The sequence below is a fragment of the Sporisorium graminicola genome, chromosome SGRAM_12 (genome assembly GCF_005498985.1).
Source record: "Sporisorium graminicola strain CBS 10092 chromosome SGRAM_12, whole genome shotgun sequence".
Taxonomy (NCBI): Eukaryota; Fungi; Basidiomycota; class Ustilaginomycetes; order Ustilaginales; family Ustilaginaceae; genus Sporisorium; species Sporisorium graminicola.
Window position 1 is genome coordinate 765237 of NC_043722.1, and position 21133 is coordinate 786369.

At 58.3% G+C, this 21133-nt stretch overlaps 5 protein-coding genes across 5 annotated transcripts; 4 read left to right on the forward strand and 1 right to left on the reverse strand.

The window, feature by feature from the left end:
• Positions 1 to 736: 736 nt before the first annotated feature.
• Positions 737 to 3976, forward strand: EX895_001821 (uncharacterized protein; the record flags this gene model as incomplete). Its single annotated transcript, XM_029882420.1, has 1 exon — positions 737 to 3976. The coding sequence occupies one exon, from the start codon at positions 737 to 739 to the stop codon at positions 3974 to 3976; it is 3240 nt and encodes a 1079-aa protein (XP_029741275.1).
• A 460-nt stretch (positions 3977 to 4436) lies between these two features.
• On the reverse strand, positions 4437 to 5374 carry EX895_001822 (uncharacterized protein; the record flags this gene model as incomplete). Its single annotated transcript, XM_029882421.1, has 3 exons — positions 4437 to 4644; positions 4731 to 4826; positions 4899 to 5374. The coding sequence occupies 3 exons, from the start codon at positions 5372 to 5374 to the stop codon at positions 4437 to 4439; spliced, it is 780 nt and encodes a 259-aa protein (XP_029741276.1).
• Positions 5375 to 7269: 1895 nt separating this feature from the next.
• EX895_001823 (uncharacterized protein) lies at positions 7270 to 11901 on the forward strand (the record flags this gene model as incomplete). Its single annotated transcript, XM_029882422.1, has 3 exons — positions 7270 to 7558; positions 7725 to 7776; positions 7947 to 11901. 3 exons carry the CDS (start codon positions 7270 to 7272, stop codon positions 11899 to 11901), a joined length of 4296 nt encoding a protein of 1431 aa, XP_029741277.1.
• A 1647-nt stretch (positions 11902 to 13548) lies between these two features.
• Positions 13549 to 15870, forward strand: EX895_001824 (uncharacterized protein; the record flags this gene model as incomplete). The annotated part of the gene is made up of 1 exon (XM_029882423.1): positions 13549 to 15870. The coding sequence occupies one exon, from the start codon at positions 13549 to 13551 to the stop codon at positions 15868 to 15870; it is 2322 nt and encodes a 773-aa protein (XP_029741278.1).
• Positions 15871 to 16754: 884 nt separating this feature from the next.
• Positions 16755 to 20660, forward strand: EX895_001825 (uncharacterized protein; the record flags this gene model as incomplete). The annotated part of the gene is made up of 1 exon (XM_029882424.1): positions 16755 to 20660. One exon carries the CDS (start codon positions 16755 to 16757, stop codon positions 20658 to 20660), a length of 3906 nt encoding a protein of 1301 aa, XP_029741279.1.
• Positions 20661 to 21133: the final 473 nt, after the last annotated feature.

The window sequence follows — 21133 nt, forward strand, 5'->3', positions numbered from 1 at the left end:
TGAGATCGCGGTGAGCTGAGTGTAGAAAGCGCGAGAAAATATTTCCGCTTGCAACACACAGTCTTTGGATTCTGTTGGAGGGCACCACCCCAAATAATAATCACCGAGAGCAGCTCAAAAGAGAGATTGGAGCTGTGCGTGCGTGTCTGTGTCTGTCTGTGTGTTTCTTTTCGCTCGGTCCATGAATCACTGTCTGTTTTCCTGGCTGACTGGCGCATCCATCGTCTGGCTGCTCAACCCAATTTCGCGCAATCATCCTCCACTCCCATTCCCACCTTCATCACCATCCACGACATCATCTTGGTCTCCTCATTCCAGCAAGCATCACGCCTTCCATCGACAGTAGCATAGATCGCATCTGCTGTTGGTGCTCCTGACAATCAAACAAAGGCGTCGTCGCGCTCAGTCTGCTGTTGCAGCAACCTTTCCGTAGCTCAGCTTGCCTCATCGAACGCCACAGTCGCATTCATTGGCACCCTTACGATTGCGTCCACGCTACTCCCTCATCCGGCGGGAGAATCAAAGCGGCACCATTCTGCACGTGCTGGATCGTCGGTGACCTTGCACCAACTGCAACGCATCCACCCCTAGCTTGGACGTGCGTATCGCCTCGGCCGCCGCTGTCAACGCCGCAGATCACCTCTGGACGCTGCAGGCTTCTCTGCCACTGCCCCGCCCTTGACGCATCGTCAAATCTCGCAATCGATCCTCACCCTTCTCTTCACCGCACATCACGATGGAGGGCATCCTGGATTTTGACAAAGACCTCGACATTGGTCTTCTGGACCGTGTCGTCGCCGCCATGTACACCGGCGCCGGTCAGGATCAGAGGATGGCCCAGCAGACCCTCGCCCAGTTCCAGGAGCATCCCGATGCCTGGCAGCGCGTCCCCGCCATTCTTCAGCAGAGCTCGTCGCCACAGACCAAATACATCTCGCTCCAGATCCTCGACAAGCTCATCTCGACACGGTGGAAAGTGCTCCCCGAGGACCAGCAGCAGGGCATCCGCAACTTCATTGTCGAGATGATCATTCAGCACTCGTCTGATGAAGCCAGCCTCAAGCGCGAAAAGACCTACCTCGGCAAGCTCAACACCACGCTCATTCAGATCCTCAAGCAGGAGTGGCCGCACAACTGGCCCTCGTTCATCCCTGAAATCGTCTCCTCCTCCAAGGGCTCGCTCTCCATCTGTGAAAACAACATGGCCATCCTCCGCCTACTCTCTGAAGAGATCTTTGACTACTCGGCCGAGCAGATGACCACCTCCAAGACCAAATCGCTAAAGAACCAGATGTGCGGCGAGTTTGGTGAGGTTTTCCAGCTCTGCTCCGAGGTGCTCGAAAAGGCGCAAAAGCCCAGCCTCATCAAGGCCACCCTCGGCACCATGCTCCGCTTCCTCAACTGGATCCCCCTCGGCTACATCTTCGAGACCAACGTCATCGACAACCTCATCGGCCGCTTCCTCGAGGTGCCCGAATTCCGCAACGTCACCCTCAAGTGTCTCTCCGAGATTGCCAATCTGAACGTCGGCGCAGAGTACGACCCCAAGTTTGTCGTCCTCTTCAATATGGTCATGACCTCGGTCAACCGCATGATCCCTCCCGCCACCAACATCGCCGCCGCCTACGAGACCAGCTCCGACTCGGAGCAGGAACTCGTGCTCAATCTCGCGCTCTTCCTCTCTAACTTCCTCACCACCCACCTCAAGCTCGTAGAGAACCCGGACAACAACGACGTCCTCCTCAACGCACACATGTACCTCATCAAGGTCTCCCAAGTGCCCGAACGAGAGGTCTTCAAGATCTGCCTCGAGTACTGGTCCAAGCTCGTCAGCGAGCTCTACGAGGAGCAGCAGTCTCAGCCCATCGCCGACATGAACCCGCTCCTCGGCCTCAACTTGGGCAACGGCGTCAGCAATTCCAACTCGGCCAATCTGCGCAAAAACATCTACACCGACATCCTCTCCAATTTGAGGCTCGTCATGATCGAGCGCATGGTCAAGCCCGAGGAGGTGCTCATCGTCGAAAACGACGAGGGCGAGATCGTCCGCGAGTTTATGAAGGAGAGCGACACCATCGTGCTCTACAAGAGCATGCGCGAGGTGCTCGTCTACCTCACCCATCTCGACGTGCTCGATACCGAAAACATCATGACCGAAAAGCTCGCCAAGCAGGTCGACGGCTCCGAATGGTCGTGGGCCAACCTCAACACCCTCTGCTGGGCCATCGGCTCCATCTCGGGCGCCATGAACGAGGAGACCGAGAAGCGCTTCCTCGTCACCGTCATCAAGGATCTGCTCGGGCTTTGCGAGATGAAGCGAGGCAAGGACAACAAGGCCGTCGTCGCTTCCAACATCATGTACATCGTCGGCCAATATCCGCGATTCCTCAAAGCGCACTGGAAGTTCCTCAAGACCGTGGTCAACAAGAACTTTGAGTTCATGCACGAGAGCCACGAGGGTGTTCAGGACATGGCGTGCGACACGTACATCAAGATTGCGCAGAAGTGTCGTCGCCACTTTGTCATCCAACAGGCGGGCGAGCAGGAACCTTTCATCGATGAGATCCTCCGCAACTTGCACCGCATCACGCTTGACCTCTCGCCCTTGCAAGTGCACACGTTCTACGAGGCCGTAGGCTACATGATCGCAGCGCAGCCGAATCGTCCCACGCAGGAGCGTCTCATCGCCAAGCTCATGGAGCTGCCCAACAGCGCTTGGGACAGCCTCATGCAGCAGGCGCACAACAACGTCGACGTGCTCGGCAGCCCCGAAAACATCAAGATCTTGTCCAACGTGCTCAAGACCAACGTCTCGGCCTGCTACTCGATCGGCACCTTCTTCCTGCCACAGATTGGCCGCATCTACCTCGACATGCTCGCGCTCTACCGCAGCGTCAGCGGCCTCATCAGCGCCAAGGTCGAGGCCGAAGGTCTCATCGCCACCAAGACGCCCATGGTGCGTGGCCTGCGTACCATCAAAAAGGAGATTCTGCGTCTGGTCGAGACGTATGTCAAGCGCGCCGAAGACCTCGAATCGGTCAACAGCAACCTCATCCCCTCGTTGCTCGACGCTATCCTCGGCGACTACAATCGCAACGTGCCCGCCGCGAGGGACGCCGAAGTGCTCAACGTCATGGCCACCATCACCTCACGTCTGCAGGGACTGTTGCTGGACAAAATTGTACCTGTACTCGATGCCGTGTTTGAGCCTACGCTCAACATGATCAACCAAGACTTTGCAGAGTTTCCCGAGCACCGCGTCGGCTTCTTCAAGCTGCTGCGCGCCATCAACCTGTACTGCTTCCCTGCGCTGCTCGAGCTCCCCCCACCCAAGTTCAAGCTGACCATGGACAGCATCATCTGGGCGATCAAGCACACGATGCGCGACATTGCCGATACAGGTCTCAACATCTGCCTCGAGCTGCTCAACAACATCTCGGGCTCGCCGCTCGAGGTGGCCAACGGCTTCTACCAGCAGTACTTGCTCAACATCATCCAGGACATCTTTTTCGTGCTGACCGACTCAGACCACAAGAGCGGCTTCAAGACGCAGTGTGTGCTGCTGGCACGCATCTTTGAGCTCATCGAGACGGACCGCGTCACCGCCCCGCTGTGGGACGCTGCGACGCAGCAAGACCCCAACATGAACAACCGGCTGTTCATCCGACAGTACACGTCGAACCTGCTGCGCAACGCATTCCCGCACATGCAGGCGCAGTACGTCGAGCACTTTGTCAACGGCCTCTGCATGCACTCGAGCGATCTCATCGCGTACAAGCTGCATCTGCGTGACTTCCTGATTACGTCGCGCGAGATGTTCGGCGGCCAGACGGGCGCTTCGGACAACGCGGACTTGTTTATCGAGGACAAGGAGGCCGAGGCGCAGCGCAAGGCGGCGGAAGAGCGCGAGAAGGCGGCCACCGTGCCGGGTATGCTCAAGCCTTCGCAGATCAAAGAGGAGGACGAGGAGTTGTGACTCATACGCGAACTGCTCTACTGATGGATGGCGCGAGTCGCCTCCGTCTTACCGCCCTTCCTCTCCACTCAAACCCCCCCCAACTCCCCACCCCAAAAATGTACTTCACTTCATACCATTCAGTGTTGATCGAACGCACGTTTCGCCCCTTTTGTTGCCTTGAACCGCGTGCGAAGAAGCGTGGGCCTAGAATCTGAGACGAAGCGGGACGCTCGAACGGATTACTGTGTCCAAGGGACGATTCTGGTCTGGCTCATATGCGCGCTCTGCTGCCGGATTTTCCTAACGTTATCTGGCTTGCGCGAGCTAACGTGGACCCAAATCAAGGTACATTCCTCCTGGTGCTCCTTGTAGGACAAGCAAGGGTACGAGTTCCTCCGTGCTGGATCGATCACCATGGCTGGCCGGTATAACGGGATTTGCCTGTCTCTCTATCATCGAGTGGTTTGATTCCTATTCCTCAACGAAAGGTAAACATCAAAAGGAGGACGGTTAAAAAGCCAATAAGGCAGCCCATGATAATGGAATCTCGTCTGCGCCTCCTGCCGATGAGGGTGATGACGCTGTTGAGGCCGGGCACTTGAGCGGCGGTGCTGGACATGCGGGTGGAGATGCCTTCGAGGGTGGAGCGCTGGTCTGCGAATTCGGAGCGCGTTGCGTAGGCTTGTCTGCGGTACAGCAGAAAGGATAGGATGTCAGCCTGCGTTGCGAGATGTCTGGAACAGTGGGGGACTTATGCGGTAGTGGGACTTACTCTAAAGTGCGGTCCATCATGGAGTGCGAATTGTCGATGCGTCCACGTTCGGCGAGGAGAGCATCTGCGTCGGATGCGTGGGCTGCTTTGTACGCGCTGTTGTTGCCACCAAGCAGTGAAATGTCAGTGATTCTGTGATGTACTCCGTATCCCCGTACGAAAACTTACTTGATGTCGCCCTGAACGTTACCCAAGAGATCCCGTCTATCAATTGCATGCCTGACGTTTGTCCTGGACCGCCTGAAATCGCGCGTGAAGTCAAACAGTACCTCACGATGCCTCTGCACCGCATGCAGCTGCGCCGAAGTCGGCGGCACCGCCGGATCGTCCAGCTTGGCCGTCAATGCATCCACCGCATCCGAAAGCTCGTTGATCAATGCATCCAACTCGTTCTCCAACTCGACATGCTCATTCACCTCTTCCTTTGTCCCTCTTGATCCGGAAGCGGGGGGATTGCCGCCGTCCATGTCGAGCGTTGTGTGGTCGGCGTAGACTCCTGCGCTCGTGCTGGACCCATCGGCGGTGCGTGCGATCTTGGACGCCAGCTGCGAGTAGGAAGTCAAGCGTGCATCGATGGTGGATTCGAGATTGCGCGTTTTGCGCCGTAGGGCGTCCCACGAGGACGAGGACGATGCTTCCGCCATGATTTGTATAAAGCGAGTGTGCTCTCGAGGAAGCTGTGTGATGATAAGAAGCTTAAAAAAAGTGTGGAGTGTCGAGGTGTTGGTTGTTGGTGGCAGCGTGGACCCCCCACACTCAAGCTAGTTGCAGATCGGAACTCGGCTTCTAAAAGGCAGGCAATTCGTGCGATAGAAGACCCTTGTACAGACTCAGATCTCGACTGACGACAAACAACAAGTGTGTGACTGACAGCTGCGACAGCTACGAATCCAGGGTCTGGCTGTGTGTCGATCTTGTCGCATATTCAAATTGCCGCTCTGGGACCAAAGCAGCAGCGGTCAGCGTCATCGTCACATCAACCGTTAGGCAGGACCAGGCTCAGCTGTGACCCCTCCTCACTCCGGGCTCTTGTGTGCGCTTGCTGAGACCACGATCGACGCCTACAGGCCGAAAATCAGACAATTTCGAGGATATTCGTTTGCTTACTAAACGCTTGCTAGACTTGGCTCAGGAGCGCAGCAGCGAATCACAGACAGGTTGAGGCTCCGATTTTTGGACTGGCACGTCGCTCTGAAGATCAGGAACGAATTTGCTCGACGCTCAGGGCGGCGGGCGTCACCCTGTGCCAAGCTGTAAGCGGTAGAGGCCACGTTCAGGCGAGCATGCGGTATCTCAGCTCTCTGGAATGGATGCAAAGCACTGGAGGCATTGAGGGCTTTGGATGTGTGGGACCCAAGCGATTTTCTCGTCGGAACAGAGTTGAAGGCCCTTTGTTTGCATTTGGCCTGTGTACAAGAGATCGTAGCCGAGCAACAAGCAAAGCCTTTTCGCAAAAGTACAGTAATCCCCCATCTCGAAAGCTCGTCGTGTGGCGCGCTCTGGGCCCCTCTCAATGTCCAAGCACCAGTGCTCCCGGAGCTGTTCAGCTGCTTTCAATGCCCGGTCGCGACTATCGAACTAGCCTGGCTTGTCATAGTCAGCTCCAAAAAGCATACAAAGCATACAGCATATTTGCTTGTAAGATGCCTTTACAAAAGTTCAACTCTTCTGTGTGCTTGCTGAGATGGAGCTGGGGTAGGGTGTAGGGGTCGTTGGCGGTTCTGCGAGATCATGTGGGCTGCCGTAGTGCCGCTAGCCACAAAGCAAAGCGGATGCTGTTTGCTGCCTGCTGAGTTCTCTCGCGCTCTTTGCCCCTCGGTTTCTTTTGCATCTTTTGAGGACAACTTGACTGATCCGATGCCTCCACCTCCAGGCTTTTTCATAGTGTGAGGTCGACAGGACAGACGGGCTTTTTGCGCCCGCTCGCCCACTATTTCTCTCTTTCTCTCTCTCTCTCCTCTGCTGCCGCTGCCGCTGCCTCTGCCTCACCTCCACACACTGTCGCCCGCCCAGCGAAAGCTCTGCGTCTGACTGAACATTCCTTCTCGACCACCTCTTCCGTCCGTCAGCTTGACTCTATCATTTTCCCCGACGACGGTTTGCTTCCACCAACGGCACTCATCCTGCTTTTCTCACAGCAAGGCACGACCGACTTCGCCTTTCTGTCCACCACCTTCTTTTCTTCCAGTCGCTCTGGTCCGCCGAAAAGCCTCCAAACGGCGTTCGCCGCTTAGCGTGCAATGAGGTGCTAGTCGTAGTGACCCGTTGGCCTCGACTCGTTAATTCATCCTTCCCGGCCACTCTCGAGAGCAAGCTTGGATTTCTCCCGTTGTCGTCGCTACAGCACCTTTAACAACCCCGGACACTGTACGTGCGGCTTGCAACACCGCGACGACGCTCCTCTCGTTGGCACCCACATCTATCTAGCCCCACTGCGGCACACGACTCGCCACCAACTCAGCCCATCACGGTATCACCCTCATCCTCATCGCACCTAGCAGCGCTGCCTTTCCCGGTCCTGGTTGCCCATTGAGCCACCATGCAGAGCGATTACTTCGGCGCGGCTACAGAGCCAGAAAACGGTCGAGTCCATTCCCGTCCCGACTCGCCTACGCCCTCGGGCCCCGCACGCAAAATACAGAAGCGCAATTCGATCGCTTCCAATGGATCCAACGAGGAGATCAAGCGTGATGACGATGACGGCGCTGCAGGCGATGCATCTATCGATGCCGCCGGCGGTCCAGTGCCAAGCGGCCCCCCCTTCATCTGCCCCACTTGCTCCACCAGCTATTCTCGACTCGAGTATCTCCGGCGTCACGAAAGAAGGCGTAAGTGTTCTCTCGCTCGACTTTTCGGATGTCCATCCTCGCCGGGACTTGAGTCTCGTGCCTGATCACGGTTCCTCGACACATCCTCAAGTCGTTGCAGCCCATCGTGCTAGGCGCCGTTGCACTGACTGATCGCATTCTACGCCTCGTTTTATTCTCGCAACAGATGCCGACATTCGCCCTTTCGTCTGCGACTGTGGAAAGGGTTTCTCCAGAAGGTAGGCACCGGATATCTTACTCTTCCTACCCAACCAAGGACAATTTCATCCATCTCATCTGTCCACCCCACATGGTTCGGGCCGCAGCGGGATGCACCCTCACCTTTGCTTTGAGTAAGAAGCTGATCGTGACCCTTCATCTCCATCTTTTCTTCTTACCACCCTCACAGCGACGTGCTTTCTCGTCACAAGCGACAATGTCGGGTCGTTCTCCAGCTTGACGGCTCTGGCGAAGCCGAAAAGCCCGTAGAGGGAGAATCGCCACCCAAAGCCACCAAGCCCCGTCGGTCCTCCTCCACCGCAAAACCCGGCAGGCCAAAAGGCTCCACCAAAGCCGCCAAAGCGGCTGCCGTCGCTGCCAATCATGCTACCAATGGCAACGGTAATGGAGACTTTGCCAGCGCAGACAATGCCGCGCACACTACTTCGAGTGTCGCCGGCTCGGATGGCGCAGATGGTCCTGCGCCACCGCCTCCGGCGCCTCACTCGCACCAGCTCACCCACGACGCCATCGCCGTCGCGGCAGCAGCGGCAGCGGCGGCGGCAGCAGCCGGCCACCATCCCGTCGGGGGCCAGGCCCAAGACGATGATGCTTCCGCCATGATTGATCCTGCCATTGCCGCCGACTCGCAGGCACAAGCGGCTGCGGCCGCCACCACCGTGGCTGCCATCAGCTCTGTGGCCGCGTATCAATATGCCAACTCGATGGACCCTCCGGATTTTCATATGGGGAGGGGAGCAACTAACCCGTACGCTTCGACTCCCTTCCCGCTTCCCGTTCACTCGGCGGTAGCAGCGCTCCACCCCCAGCTCTACCAACCCTCCAGCCCCGAGTCGAACCAGCCGAGAAGCGAGCACGGCAGCCCACGCTACAGCTCACAAAGCCTCGCACGCCACGGCAGCAATTCAGGCTCCCGCTACTTGCGGCAGCCGCCCAACTACGACGCCTATGCACCCAGGCAAGCCTCGTCATATGTCAATCCTGCCGACGCCGCCATATGGGAGGGTCTCGATACCGCCAAGCTGCCCTCTCCCGGCCATGCGGCAGTAACGACGCCAGGCTCATCCGCACGTGCTACTGCCAACATGCTCGCGTCGCTAGGCTTCCCCGTCACTTCTCCCATGAGCCACCTCGCCGACCGTTCACGTACCGGATCGCATCTCGGCTCCGACGCAAGCTACTTCCGCTCCACGGCGCCCGGCCTTTCCGGTGGCGTCGTCGGTGGACAGGCCGGATACGGCTCCAACAGCGCCAGCAGCCCGGCCTTTTCATTTGGCACCTCTGCATCGTCCGGCGACACCGGAGCATCGTCATCGAGCCACTCGGCCTCGAATGCCACAGCGGTCACGAGCACCTCACAGGGGCAAGAGCCTTCCGGAGCGACCACGCCCAAAGAGCCTGTGCGCTTCTCTGTGTCGACGCTCGGTCCGCTCTCGCCTTTTTCCAATACAGCGCTCAATTCGTCCATGTCGCCGTATCTGTCCGCCTTTTCCAACGCGCGTGATACGCCGCTCGTCTCCAGTCCGCGCTCGCAGTTCCCCACCACACCCGGCGGAAGCCTCACGTCGCTCGACCTGGGCGGACAGTGGGCCGGCATGCGCCCTCCTTCACGCACAGTCAGCCGGCACAACAGCTTGCAGGGCATCAACATCTCGAGCCAGAGCACCTCACCCCAATCCGAAGGAATTTCAGCCTCGAGCAAGCTGGGCAAAAGCTCGTCGAGCGATAAGTTGAGTCTGTCTGACAGGACAGACCTCACCGATAGTCACGACTCGAAACCGGCCGCTTCGACTGGTGCTGCTGCTACACCATCGGCGTCAAGATCGACGACGTCAGCGACCACAGCAGCCGAGGTGTCTGCAACGTCTTCCACATCAACTACCTCTGCGGCGTCTGTGCCTTCGACCACCACCTCAGGCGATACTGGTGCAATCACCACGTCGGCACCCGTACAGATCAGCAACGGCGGTATCGATACGCCGAGCCGCTTTGTTAAGAACGAGTCGCAGCAGTATTTTGATGGAGGGGCTCTCACGCCAGGACCCGAAGCTTTCCTTTTGAGGCTTCAGGGTGGCGTACAGGAGTTGAGAGCCGGGATCCACGGAAGCGAAATCTCCTTTTTCAACAGCATGGCGCTCAGTTCGGCACCGCTCGGCGCGTCTCAGTTTTCCACCCCGAACTGGGATCACTCGATGTTTTCCAACCCCAGTGCCGGCAGCGTCGCCGCGGCCGCAGCCAGCAGCGGCACGCCTGGTGCGCAGTTGAGTGCGCTGGGCTGGCTCATGAGTCCCAGCATCCAGCAGCTGCTGAATGCCTTTTCGACCACATCGGGATCGGGCACCGTCGACACCACCAACACGTCCGACTACTTCAACTCGAAAAATGTCGCTGCTACTGCGCCCGAGAGTATCGATCTCGACTCGATGGGGTTGAGCGTACTGCCGAGCCCGCTGGAAAAGGCGCTCACGGACACGAGGAATCCGTTTTTCATTCCAGCCGAGATGTTCCGGCCGTGCTACTCGATCCAGCACTGGAGCCTGCCGCCGATCACGCGTCTCAGCGTGCTTGCTCTGCACGCTCAGCAGAACTTGCTCAAGCACTTCCCCGTGATGCACGAGCCCACCTTCCGCATCACGACGATCCCGGGCTGTCTTGCCTTTACCATTTGCATGCTCGGCGGGCACGAGGCGGGGCGCAAGTGGTGGGCGGGCGAAGAGGTAGTCCCCAAATCGGCGATCAACATCATCAACAGCCATGGCGCACCTGAAGAACCCGCCAACGAACTGCAGCGTGTGATGGACACGGGGCCGAGCCGCTACATTGACGAGGAAGATGGGCAAGAGCTGGTGAAGCCGATTGTAATGAGCGATAAGTCCGAGATGCTGATGCGCACGTTTGCGAATCGGTGCAAGAGCGTCAAGGACAAGTGCGCGGTGGTGCAGTCGCTCATGCTGTTTCAGAGCAACAACTTCCTCAGCAGTGATCCTACCACGCGCATGGTGGCCGGCGTCTCACACGGCTCCGTGGTGACTCTGGCCCGACAGGCGGGGCTGTTTGATTCGGACGCCGAGCACGCTCAGCGCGGCGCACCCTCGCCCGAAGAAGTGGTGCAACAGGTTATGTTCGAGTCGGTGGGCATGTGCTTCTCGTGCTCTTTCTCGCCATCGTACGGCGATGAGAAGGAGCAAGACGACCAGGTGTGGCGGCGATGGGCCGAGTTGGAAGGACGCAGAAGAAGTGCGTTTGTGATCTACACAACGGACACGGTGGCGCATCTGGATGCGGCGGTGCCAACGCTGTTGGCGACGAAAGAAGTGGCGCATCTGCCGCTGCCGAGCCCAGACCACGTCTGGCGTGCGCCGACGGCAACAAGCTGGCGCACAGCCCTGGACAAGCACCATGGCCTCACACTGGACGAAGCTCTGCAGCAGCTGCTTTCTCCCGAATCGGGTTCCTCGCTACCGCGAGAGGCGCCAGGGCAGCCATCGCTGCACGGCGCGCACGGACCTTTCGCTCGACTGGTGATGGTGCTGGCGCTGCTGCGGGGCATCATCGAGATGCTCGAAGGTCGAGCGACGAGGGTGGCCAAACCTTCATCGCTGAGCTGGTGGATGAAGCGTGCCGGTGCATCGAGCAACGGTACAGCGACAGGCAACGATGCTCAGGTGGGGCTGTACAAGAAGGCGCTGGCGCGTTGGCGCAATGCATGGGATCAGGACCCGACGTGTCGGTTCGCATCGGCCAAGAAGCCGACGACGACGACGACGACGGAGCAAGACGAAATGGACGTCACGGAGGAGGATGCAAAGGTCAACTGGATTGCTTCGGCTGCGGCCGGCAAACACGACTGGCCCGAGGAGCTGCAGCGAACGCTCTTCACGCCGCTGACTGCGTCTGGCGCAACGCCACTGTCGAACGATGCGCTACCAATGTACTGGCTGGCTCACGTGCTTGTGACGCATGCTGCCTCCAACCAGCGTCTTCCGCTGCGCAGCGCCGAGGGCAGAATGGGGGCCACAAGCAAGAATGGTGGCTACGAGGTGGTCAGCGGCGGGCCCGATATGCCTGATTTCCGCGCCATGCTGCGGTTCGCCAAGAACTTTGTCACGCGCGGTGAAAAGTGATGGATGGAGGTTGACGCTACTTTCCCGACACTGGAATCGCTGACTCGTCGAGCTTGTCGGTGACACTTTGTTTGCTCGCCGAGCAAGCGCTCTTGCAACCTTGTAATTGAAATTGTCTTCTTGGTCCGGCATATGTGGCTTTTGTGTGCAGCGTAGAGTTGTGCTGCTGTGTCAAATGAGATCAAGGAGGGCGGCGAAGAGATTGAAGGTCTCGATGCCAGTGGAAGGAGAACGTCGAATGGCTGGAAGGAAGCGATCAATGATTGCCGGCCGTAACCGTTGCAAGAACATGGACAGTACAAATGCGTAAATGTACTGTACAGAATTTGTACGGCCTTTTTGTTTTTTTGGAAACAATAAATAAATTGAACCTCCACTTACATACCTGACCCACGTCTCGCACGCTCTCTCGCCTTGCCTGTCGTCGAGAGAGCTGCCAGTCAGCAGAGGGACGGGGTCGTATGAGGGAGATATCAATGTTGGAGCCGGCTACGAGGAGAGCGTGCGACAAGGAATGGGTTGATGCTCGTCTGGATGGGAGCTAGTGAGGCGTAAGATGGCGAGCGATGGCAAAAAAAAGTGAAAGCCCTCGGCACGTCCACCAGTTCCCGCCCCACACAATTTAATACTTAACCGACTTCAGTAATTCAGAGCAACCGCAAAGGTTCTGTGAATCGCATTTGAAGGGGGTAACGCTGTAATGCGTCACAAGCCAGTCTTCCCCTTTTGCCTGACTCTCTTGTGTCACTTCGCAGAGTGTCCTGGACCGAGTGAAATTAGATTTTGAGCATGCTTAAAGGAGAGGCTGAAAAAGGACAGAGTCCGAAATGGGTGAGGGTGCAATGCAGCTCTGCAGCTGAGTGAGTGCACGATCCATGCTCGCTGCTGAGCGCACACACTGCACGCAGGGTAAATCGGTCAGTCCGTCAGTCAGTTGCTCGCTTTGCGGCCAGCCGTCCGTGTCTGCCGCCCTCCCTCTCTCACTCCTCCGCAGTCGGCTGGCTACTTCAGGGTCTTGCCTGGCGCTCCACCACCTTATCGTCCTTGCTCCCCCACACTTCACTCCGTCCGCCCTGGTGATCCCGACGACGACTTGCCACGTTCTATCAGCTCTCCCTCGCGAACGCTGCTCTCTGCTCACGGAACAATCGCAGCCACAGAGAGCTTCGCATCCTCGCTTCTTGCTTGACGAACGCTTAGCAGCTGCACGGAACGCTCTCAGAGGCTGCTTGAGCATCCAGTTCCCGTTCACGACAGGCTCTGCACTCTGCTTCTCGAGCCTCTCTTCGAGCTTTGCGAGGTGATCGCTAGGTGAAGGCACCATCGCCACAACCGACAACTCCTCTTCACCTCAGCATTCGTACTCTCACTCACGTTCATAGCACACACTTTTCGGTCTCGATCCTCTCGGCGGACAAAAGCCAGAACGCATTCAGGACGCCGCGCCGACCCCCTCGTCCCCTCAGTCCCTCGGAGGCGCCCAGTCACAAGAGAGCCAGGCGTGACCCTCCTTCGCCCAGCTCTTTGCGTCCTCCCGAGTCTGGACCCTCCTCCTCCTCTTCCTCCTCTTCCTCCTCTTCCTCTCCTTTCAGCGAATCTGCCTTCAGTTTGACACAGCCCGCCGCAGCCCTCGGTCAAGCTGACCAAATGACGCAAAACGGCGCTTCAACTTCAGCCGCTGCCTACTCGAATGGAGAGACTTCCAACGGCAAATCAAGCGATAACACCATCAAGTCGGAAGCGAGCAATGGTAACAGCAGCAGCAGCAGCAGCAGCAATGGTTATCGTAACGGAAAGGCCCCTGCCTCTGTTGCGGCTGACGAGTACGCAGATGCATCTGTTTTCTCCCCGCTCTTCCCCGGCAGCTCTATCGATCGAAGAGAGCTCGTCAAACTTACTCTGCAATCTTTGCGCGAGATGGGCTACGACGCCGCGGCAAAGACGCTCGAGACAGAATCTGGCATCACGCTCGAGCACCCCTCCATCACCGCTTTTCGCACGGCCGTGTTGAGCGGAGATTGGAAAAATGCAGAGCGACTTCTCATTGACGGCCTCACGTACGCCGCCAGACGCATCCAGGCCTCGCGCAGCAGCTCCAGTGGCGGCGGGCCGTCGTTGGAGGCGCCTCCACCTTCGTCGACCGCCTCTTCCTCACTGTCATTACCCGGCACGCTTGAACCTCCTCACCACGACCTCATCGACTCGGTGCTTCGTAGACCCGATCTTGTCAGCCTTCGCTCTATTCGCTTCATGCTGCAAAAGCAGCGCTATCTCGAGCTGCTGGAAGCACGCCACACCAAAAAGGCGCTCAATGTGCTGCGTGAAAAGCTCACCCCACTCAGCCATGATACGCAGCAGCTTCATCTGTTGTCCAGCCTCGTCATCTCAGCATCGCCCGAACAACTTCACGCACGCGCTGGCTGGGATGGTGCTGATGGCGAATCGCGCCGTTTGCTCATGATGGAGATCGAGTCGGCTGTCTCCCCGCTCGTCATGATTCCAAGCCGCCGCTTGCCACGACTGCTCGAGCAGGCGCAAAGCTACCAGAAACAGCAGGACCCCTTTTTCAACTCGCCGCACGGCTCTCACTTTTCACTCTTGACCGATCATCGATCTGATCGATCTGTGTTTCCTTCGCACGTCTCGCGCACCATCCAGGACCACCACGACGAAGTCTGGTGCTTGCAATTCTCACACGATGGCTCAAAGTTGGCAACAGCAGGAGCAGACAAGACGATCCTCATCTGGAGTGTACGGAACGAGTACAAGCTGCTGCAAAAGTTTGTGCCACTGTCGGACAACATTTCCTCGGTCTCTTGGTCGCCGGACGACACGCACCTCTTGGTCACCTCGGACGTTGACGTGACACTTTGCAAGCTCGAGACAGGAAGCATGCTCACACTTCGCGAGCACAGCTATACGGTAGCCACCGCGACGTGGCTCACAGATGGCAGCGGCTTCGTCACGGGAGGCATGGATGGCAAGATCGTATGGTGGGATGCCCAAGGCTTCGTAATGCATAAGAAGAGCACCTCGCCGTTCCGTGTACTGGCAGTGGCTGCCTCGCCGGATGGCTCGCACCTCATTGCACTCAGCGCTCGTCAAGTCGTGCAAACGGGCCTCTCGTCATCCACGAGTCGATTCCACACCAACTCGTCCGCTGCGATGAGCACGTCAACGGCATCGGATCAGCTCAGCGACAGCTCATCACCGTCCACTACTTCGACAGGATTTGGGGCCCAGGATCGAGCCGATCTCGACCCGCCTGTCGACCTCGGTGGAGGATCGCGTACGATGGGATCAGAGCGGTACCGCATCCACTTTTTCGATCTGCGCACACGCGAAGAGACCGGGTCGATCTACATGCGCGACGAAGTGGTCAGCTTGGCAGTGAGTCGCGACTCGCAGTACGCGCTGATCAACGTGCGTCCCAGCGAGTTGCAGATGTGGGACATCAGCCGACAGTGCTTGGTGCGGCGCTTCAACGGCCACAAGCTCAGCCAACATGTCATCGGCTGTGGCTTTGGCGGCATCGACGAGAACTTTGTGGTGTCTGGTAGCGAGGATTCCAAGATTTACATTTGGCATCGCGCCAGTGGACGGCTGATCGAGACGCTGCTTGGGCACGACACGGGATCTGTCAACGCCGTAGCTTGGCATCCCAAAGACCCTCTCACCATTGCTTCGTGCGGGGACGACCATACGGTGCGCATCTGGCGCCCGGGGGGACGCTTGCCCTCGGCCTCGGCGGCGGCGGCGGCGGCGACGGCGACGGTTGCATCGCAGAACGATGTCACGCCGCCCAAGTCGGATGATTCGGAAATGAGCGGTGCAGCTAATCCATTCCCTTGGAGCTATTCGGATCCTTCGAGTGGCGGCGAGGTCGACATGATGCGCTCTGTCCATGAAGCTATGGACGAAGGGGAGGACGCAGCAGAGGCCAGCTCGCCTTCGCCCGAGTATCAGTGACTCGCGCCTCCTCGGATCCCGTGTGCCGCTTTGGTGTCTGACGCTCGCTTCGCGTGTGTTTGTCTCTCTCTCAGCTCCTTTTCTCCCATCAGCAAACACTCTGTTTTCATTTCCCTCTCTCTATCAGAGAGTTCCGAACAATCTGTGGACCTATTCATCCTGTCTCGCATGTTATCTTTCAGCATCATATTGTGCCCTCCTAGCATTTGTCTCGTGTTTATCGTCTCTTTGCCGTCTTGTTTCGCAGCAATCCCAGTCCGGTTCCCCTCGCTGTTTTTGTCCGCCGCGTGGTGGGTGACGCTTCACAGTCAGTGTTGCACAGGGCGGTTGTGTCGCGGTGTTGTGGGCCCGATACCGCGATGCGCGCGGGTCCCCGATTTGTGGGTTTTCGGTCTGCGAGTGGTGGGACGCGAAGAAAAAGCATTTCCTCGTTTCGCTTTGACCACCGGAGTGGGCAAAGCGCACACACTGTTCTCTACAGCTCTCACTCTCGCTCTCACACTCACTCTCACTCTCACATTCTTCATTCCTCTTTTCATTACCGCTAGCTTCACGGAGGAGAGGAGAGCACCTTTCACAACATCATGTTTACGACACCTTCGCGAGCCAGGGACGCACGCTCTTCGACGCCGCTCGCTGGAGCGGGGGCTTCGTCTCGCTCTGGCGTGCAGCACCGCCCGTCTCGTGCAGGTACGCCTGTGTTTGGCGGCGCAGCGGCTGCTGCTGGGCCGCAGGACCCCATCTCGCCGCCGTCGTTTCTTTCGCCTGCTTCGATCACCTTTCGACGCGGCGAGGCCGACGCGGGCGACGTGTCGTCTGGGTCGCTGTTCTTGGGCGGAGCGGCAAGGACGCGCACGTCTCGCGCGCGTCCGCGGCCGTCTTCGATGCTCGCTGCAGTCCAGCACGCACCCAATGTGTCGCTTCTCACGCCTGGCAGTGGCTTGGATCGCGATCGCGAGGGGTCGGTGATCAGCGAAAACGATGCGGATATGCGGTCCGTGGCGGATTCGGCGGCCTCGGCTTCGGCGTCGGTGGCTGGTGGACTGGGCAGACGTCCGCCGCTGCCGAGCAGGGATGTTAATGCGCAGTTGGAGGAGGGCACTGTGCTGCTGGGCGACCAGTGGGTGCATGTTTCGGCATATTCGAGGCTACCGGTCGAGGTGCTGGAGGTGTTGAACGAGGCGGATCTGTACATTGACGCATTTCAGGGCCACCTGGATGTGCAGACGGGGTATGCGTGTCTGGTGTCGCGCACCCAGTGCTTTGTCTGGAACTACTCGAGTCGCGGCATCGGCACGGGCTCACCGACGTGCTTCGTCTTCCCCGTGCCGCAGTACGCTTCGTCGAGCATGTCTGCGATCAACGACCTCCCGCACTGCTGCTTCCTCCCGCGCGGCGGGGCGAACAGGGAACCGGCGCTGCTGCTCATCACCCCAGATGGGCAGGCCTGCCTTTGGGAGGGGATCTCGTCGTCGCTGACGCGTCAGGATCGCGCACAACGCATCTCGGCCCCGCTTTCCTCGTCAAGCGAGACGATCGTGCAGCTGCAGCGGGTGGACGAGTCAACGGTAATTCTTGCGACGAGCCAGTCCCGCTTGCTGCGCGTGTCGATCGGTAGCAGGGCGGGAGTGCTACAGGCTGAGGTAAGGCCGTTCTCGCAGCAGCGCGGTTTGCTCGGTCGGCTGTTTGGGTCGACTTCGGCGATGGGTTCAAACAACGATCAGATTGTTACGATTGCGGTCGCACCTGTTCAGGCGGGGAAGGCTGGTCGCGAGGTGTATGCGATTGGCAGGAAGACGTTGCAAAAATGGCAGGTGCTCGATCAGGGCGGAGAGCGGCTGCTGGCCGAACAGGATGTGCAGCAGGTTGTGGCGAGCAGCGTGCTGCAGCTCAGCGATGAGCGATACAGCGCGGCACAGAGCCTGTCGTTTGACATTGTCGACGGTGCTGTGCAGAGCGACGGCCAGCTGGTGCTGCTGTATTCTCAGGCGAAAGCGGAACACGAACCGCTTACCCACGGTCTGGCTGTCGTCGACGCTGTCAAGGATGCTGGCTCGTTTGTTGTCGCCAGCATCATCACTATCAACTACTCAAGCTTTGCCGATCCGCGACCCTACGCCGAGCCGAGGCTCAGCTTGCCCAACGGCGGACCGGCTGCGTTCGTTTGCTTTGCCGACACGGTGGTCGCCAAACAGCTCGAGGCAGGTTGCGAATCTTTCGAGGAGGTCGTCAAGCTCAAGGACGACGTCAAGAACAGATTCATTGGTTCCGGATGCGACTCGATCGATGTAGGCAGCGACCAAGCTGTTGCGTCGCTCTCGCTCATCTCGGCGACGTCGGGGTCGCTGTTGGTCGAAACGAGCATCAGCGAGATTCGCAAGCGATGCACGGCGTATACTTCGGCTGCTGATCGTCAGCGCGCTGATACCGAGCGGCTCAAGGGCAAACTCGAACAGGCGCTGTACTACTCGGAATCGCCGCTCAACCCGCTCACGTTCCAACTGCCCGCTCATCTGCAGGGGACGCTGATGACGGCTTGTCAGGACCTCAGTCGCGAACTGCTTACTTTTACCAACCCCATCGCGCAGAGTGTTCCGCCCTCGGTCGACCTGCGTACGGCGCTCAAGGACCGGCTGGGCAAATTGCGGTTCTTGGTCAAATTCGTCGCAGCGTGTGGACATCTGGAGAAGCTGCCGCAAACGACCAAGCGACAGCTTCGTGCCGATGCAGAGCTCGCAGCGGCGCTCGGCGAGCTGTGGGTGTATCAGAACGAGTTCTACACCTCGGCGCACAATCACGGCTCGGCCGCACAGAGTCCGCTCGCCAGAGCGATCGAGACGGTCATGGCCGAACAAGGGTGGGGGTCGGGTGGGGATGATTTGGTGCGCAGGTTTTTCAGGCATCATGCTGATTTGACGACCAGTGTGTTGGAGAGGTTGTTGAAGCAGACCAAGAGCGTTTCGGCGCAGCCGCTGCGTACCCGGTCGACGGATGTACTTGAACTCAACCGCACTGTTCTTTCGGCGTTGCGGGCGGCGCTTAGGTATAGGAAGGAGAGCGGAGCGCTGTATGGTGTTCTGGACACTGCAGCGACAACAGCATCGACGGCGGCCGTCGCGGCGACGGCAACGGTGGCATTCGAAGCTTGGACCGCTCAGAGCGCAAGTGTCCAATTGCTCGAGAGTCTGTTTTCGCTGACGGTCAATTTGATTCCTGACCGTACGCGCGAACTGGGTTCGAGTATTGACGCTGCCTCGACCGAGTTCTCGGGCACTGTCAGCGAGGAGGCCAAGCGCGAGCATCGAGTGCAAGCTGAACTCAAGGCGCAGCTGTGCTCGCTTGCCGAGATCGCATTGGCCTGCTATACGGAGCGGCTGCATTATCTGGAAGCCGCTGCTGCGTCCGATGGGGACAATGGTGGATTGGAGAGAGAGCTATCGGTCTTTTCTGCCACGTACCGCACGGCTCGACCGTTGTTCATCCGACCTCTGGTCTCGATCGGTCGATCAGACCGCTCCTTTGCGCTCGCCGAGCAGTACCACGATTTCCGTACGCTCGTCGAGCTGTGTAACGAACCATCGCTCAGATCCGAGGCTCGAACAGACACGTACTTGGAGCGATATCAGCAAGCCTTCGCCTTCGAACTCTACTCTTGGTACGTCGAACACGGTCAGCAACGTACACTGCTCGAGCAGAAGCCGCAGTACTCGATGCTCGTGTTGTCGTATCTCAGCCAGCCGGGGCAGGATCGGTTGGGGTGGCTGCACGATTTGGCGCTGAAGCGGTTCGATGTGGCCTCTTCCAAGCTAGAGAAGATCGGGTTGGTGGAAAGGAACCTGGCGCAGAGGAAGCTCATGATGAGCTTGGGCAAGCTTGGGTTTCTGTCAACGCTGCAGGTGGACGAGCTGAGGACGGTCGGAGTACAGAAGCAGGTGGAGTTCTTTGACGACCATTTGGACTTGATTGCAGTTCAGGAGTCGCTAGCTGCGTTGTGGGAAAACAGTCTCGAGGGGGGACTGCCGATTGATCTGCCCAAGTCTGGAACTCGAGAAGCGATAGCACTGGCGTCCGAAATCGTCGACACGGTTGCTACTCGTTTGGTCGAATACCCGGCTTACCGACAGCAGTACATCGACTTGATCCAGAAACTCTTGCTCGACAATATCTACCTGGGCGCTGAAGATCTGATCGACCTTCTCACGCTCAAAGACACGCCCGAGGTGCAGTTGGAAGACTTCGCCACCGCGATCAAGGTTCTCGTTCGAGCGAGCGACGTGCCGCCGCAGAGGATGCGTGCTGCCATCAAGGCGGTCTGGCGCCGGAGCGTCATCCGCGACGATTGGCTGGCGCTGAGCGAGACAAACAATGTCTCGGACCAGACGATTCTGCAAGACCTCCAATCGACGGCGCTGTACGCGGTGCTCAAGGAAGTGCTCGCTGCGGAAGACGAGTCTGCGCGCGCAGCTTGGATCGACGTCAATGATCTCACCAACGACGACAGCGCAAAGGAGGAGGATGGACAGGAAAAAGGAGGGATGAGAAAGGTGTTGGAAGCAAGACACGCAGACGCCCCTGATCATTTTATCAGCTTGCTGCTTCAGGACTACGAGAAAGAGGTGGCGACGGTGGCAGCGTTCTTGGACGACTCGGATCTGCCGAGGCTTGCGAACGAGCTGGCCGGTTTGGCTGCGAACGAGGCGAAGGCGGCACAGGGGGTGTTGGACGCTAGCATCGGTGGAAAAGAACTGGAGGAAGAAGAGGAGGAGGAGAACAGTATGCTCGTCGAGTGAAGGGGTGCTGTGCAGACTCAAGCACGAGGGAGACTTTTTCAATTGTAGCCGACGACGTATTTCTCAAAGCTTTCAGTCTGTTTCGAACTGTGAATTTGTCTAACGGGTGAGATGTGATTATATGGGGAAGGAGCGGCGTTCTTCTTTCGCCACAGGGAAGTGGCTGGTCTTCTGAGTGACAGAGATGATGGTGCAGTCGAGCAGAAAACGGAAGGCGGCCGACTGGGGTTCAGGGTCGGAGAAACCTTGCGGCTTGTCCGGCGATACGTTTCTCTTTCTGCCCCTGCTCTATGTTCCTTACGATCGTTTGGGCGTAAATTTCGAGTTGCGCTTTGAGCCACACGACCGTTTCGATTCCTTCTTGAGCGAGGCCTCGCTTCACCGGCAGTTGAACTGCTTCAGCGGTAAACGCGGATGCAGATCAACAAGGATAGAAAACGTCAGCAGTCCGGTAAACTTTGCAGTGAGGCTTG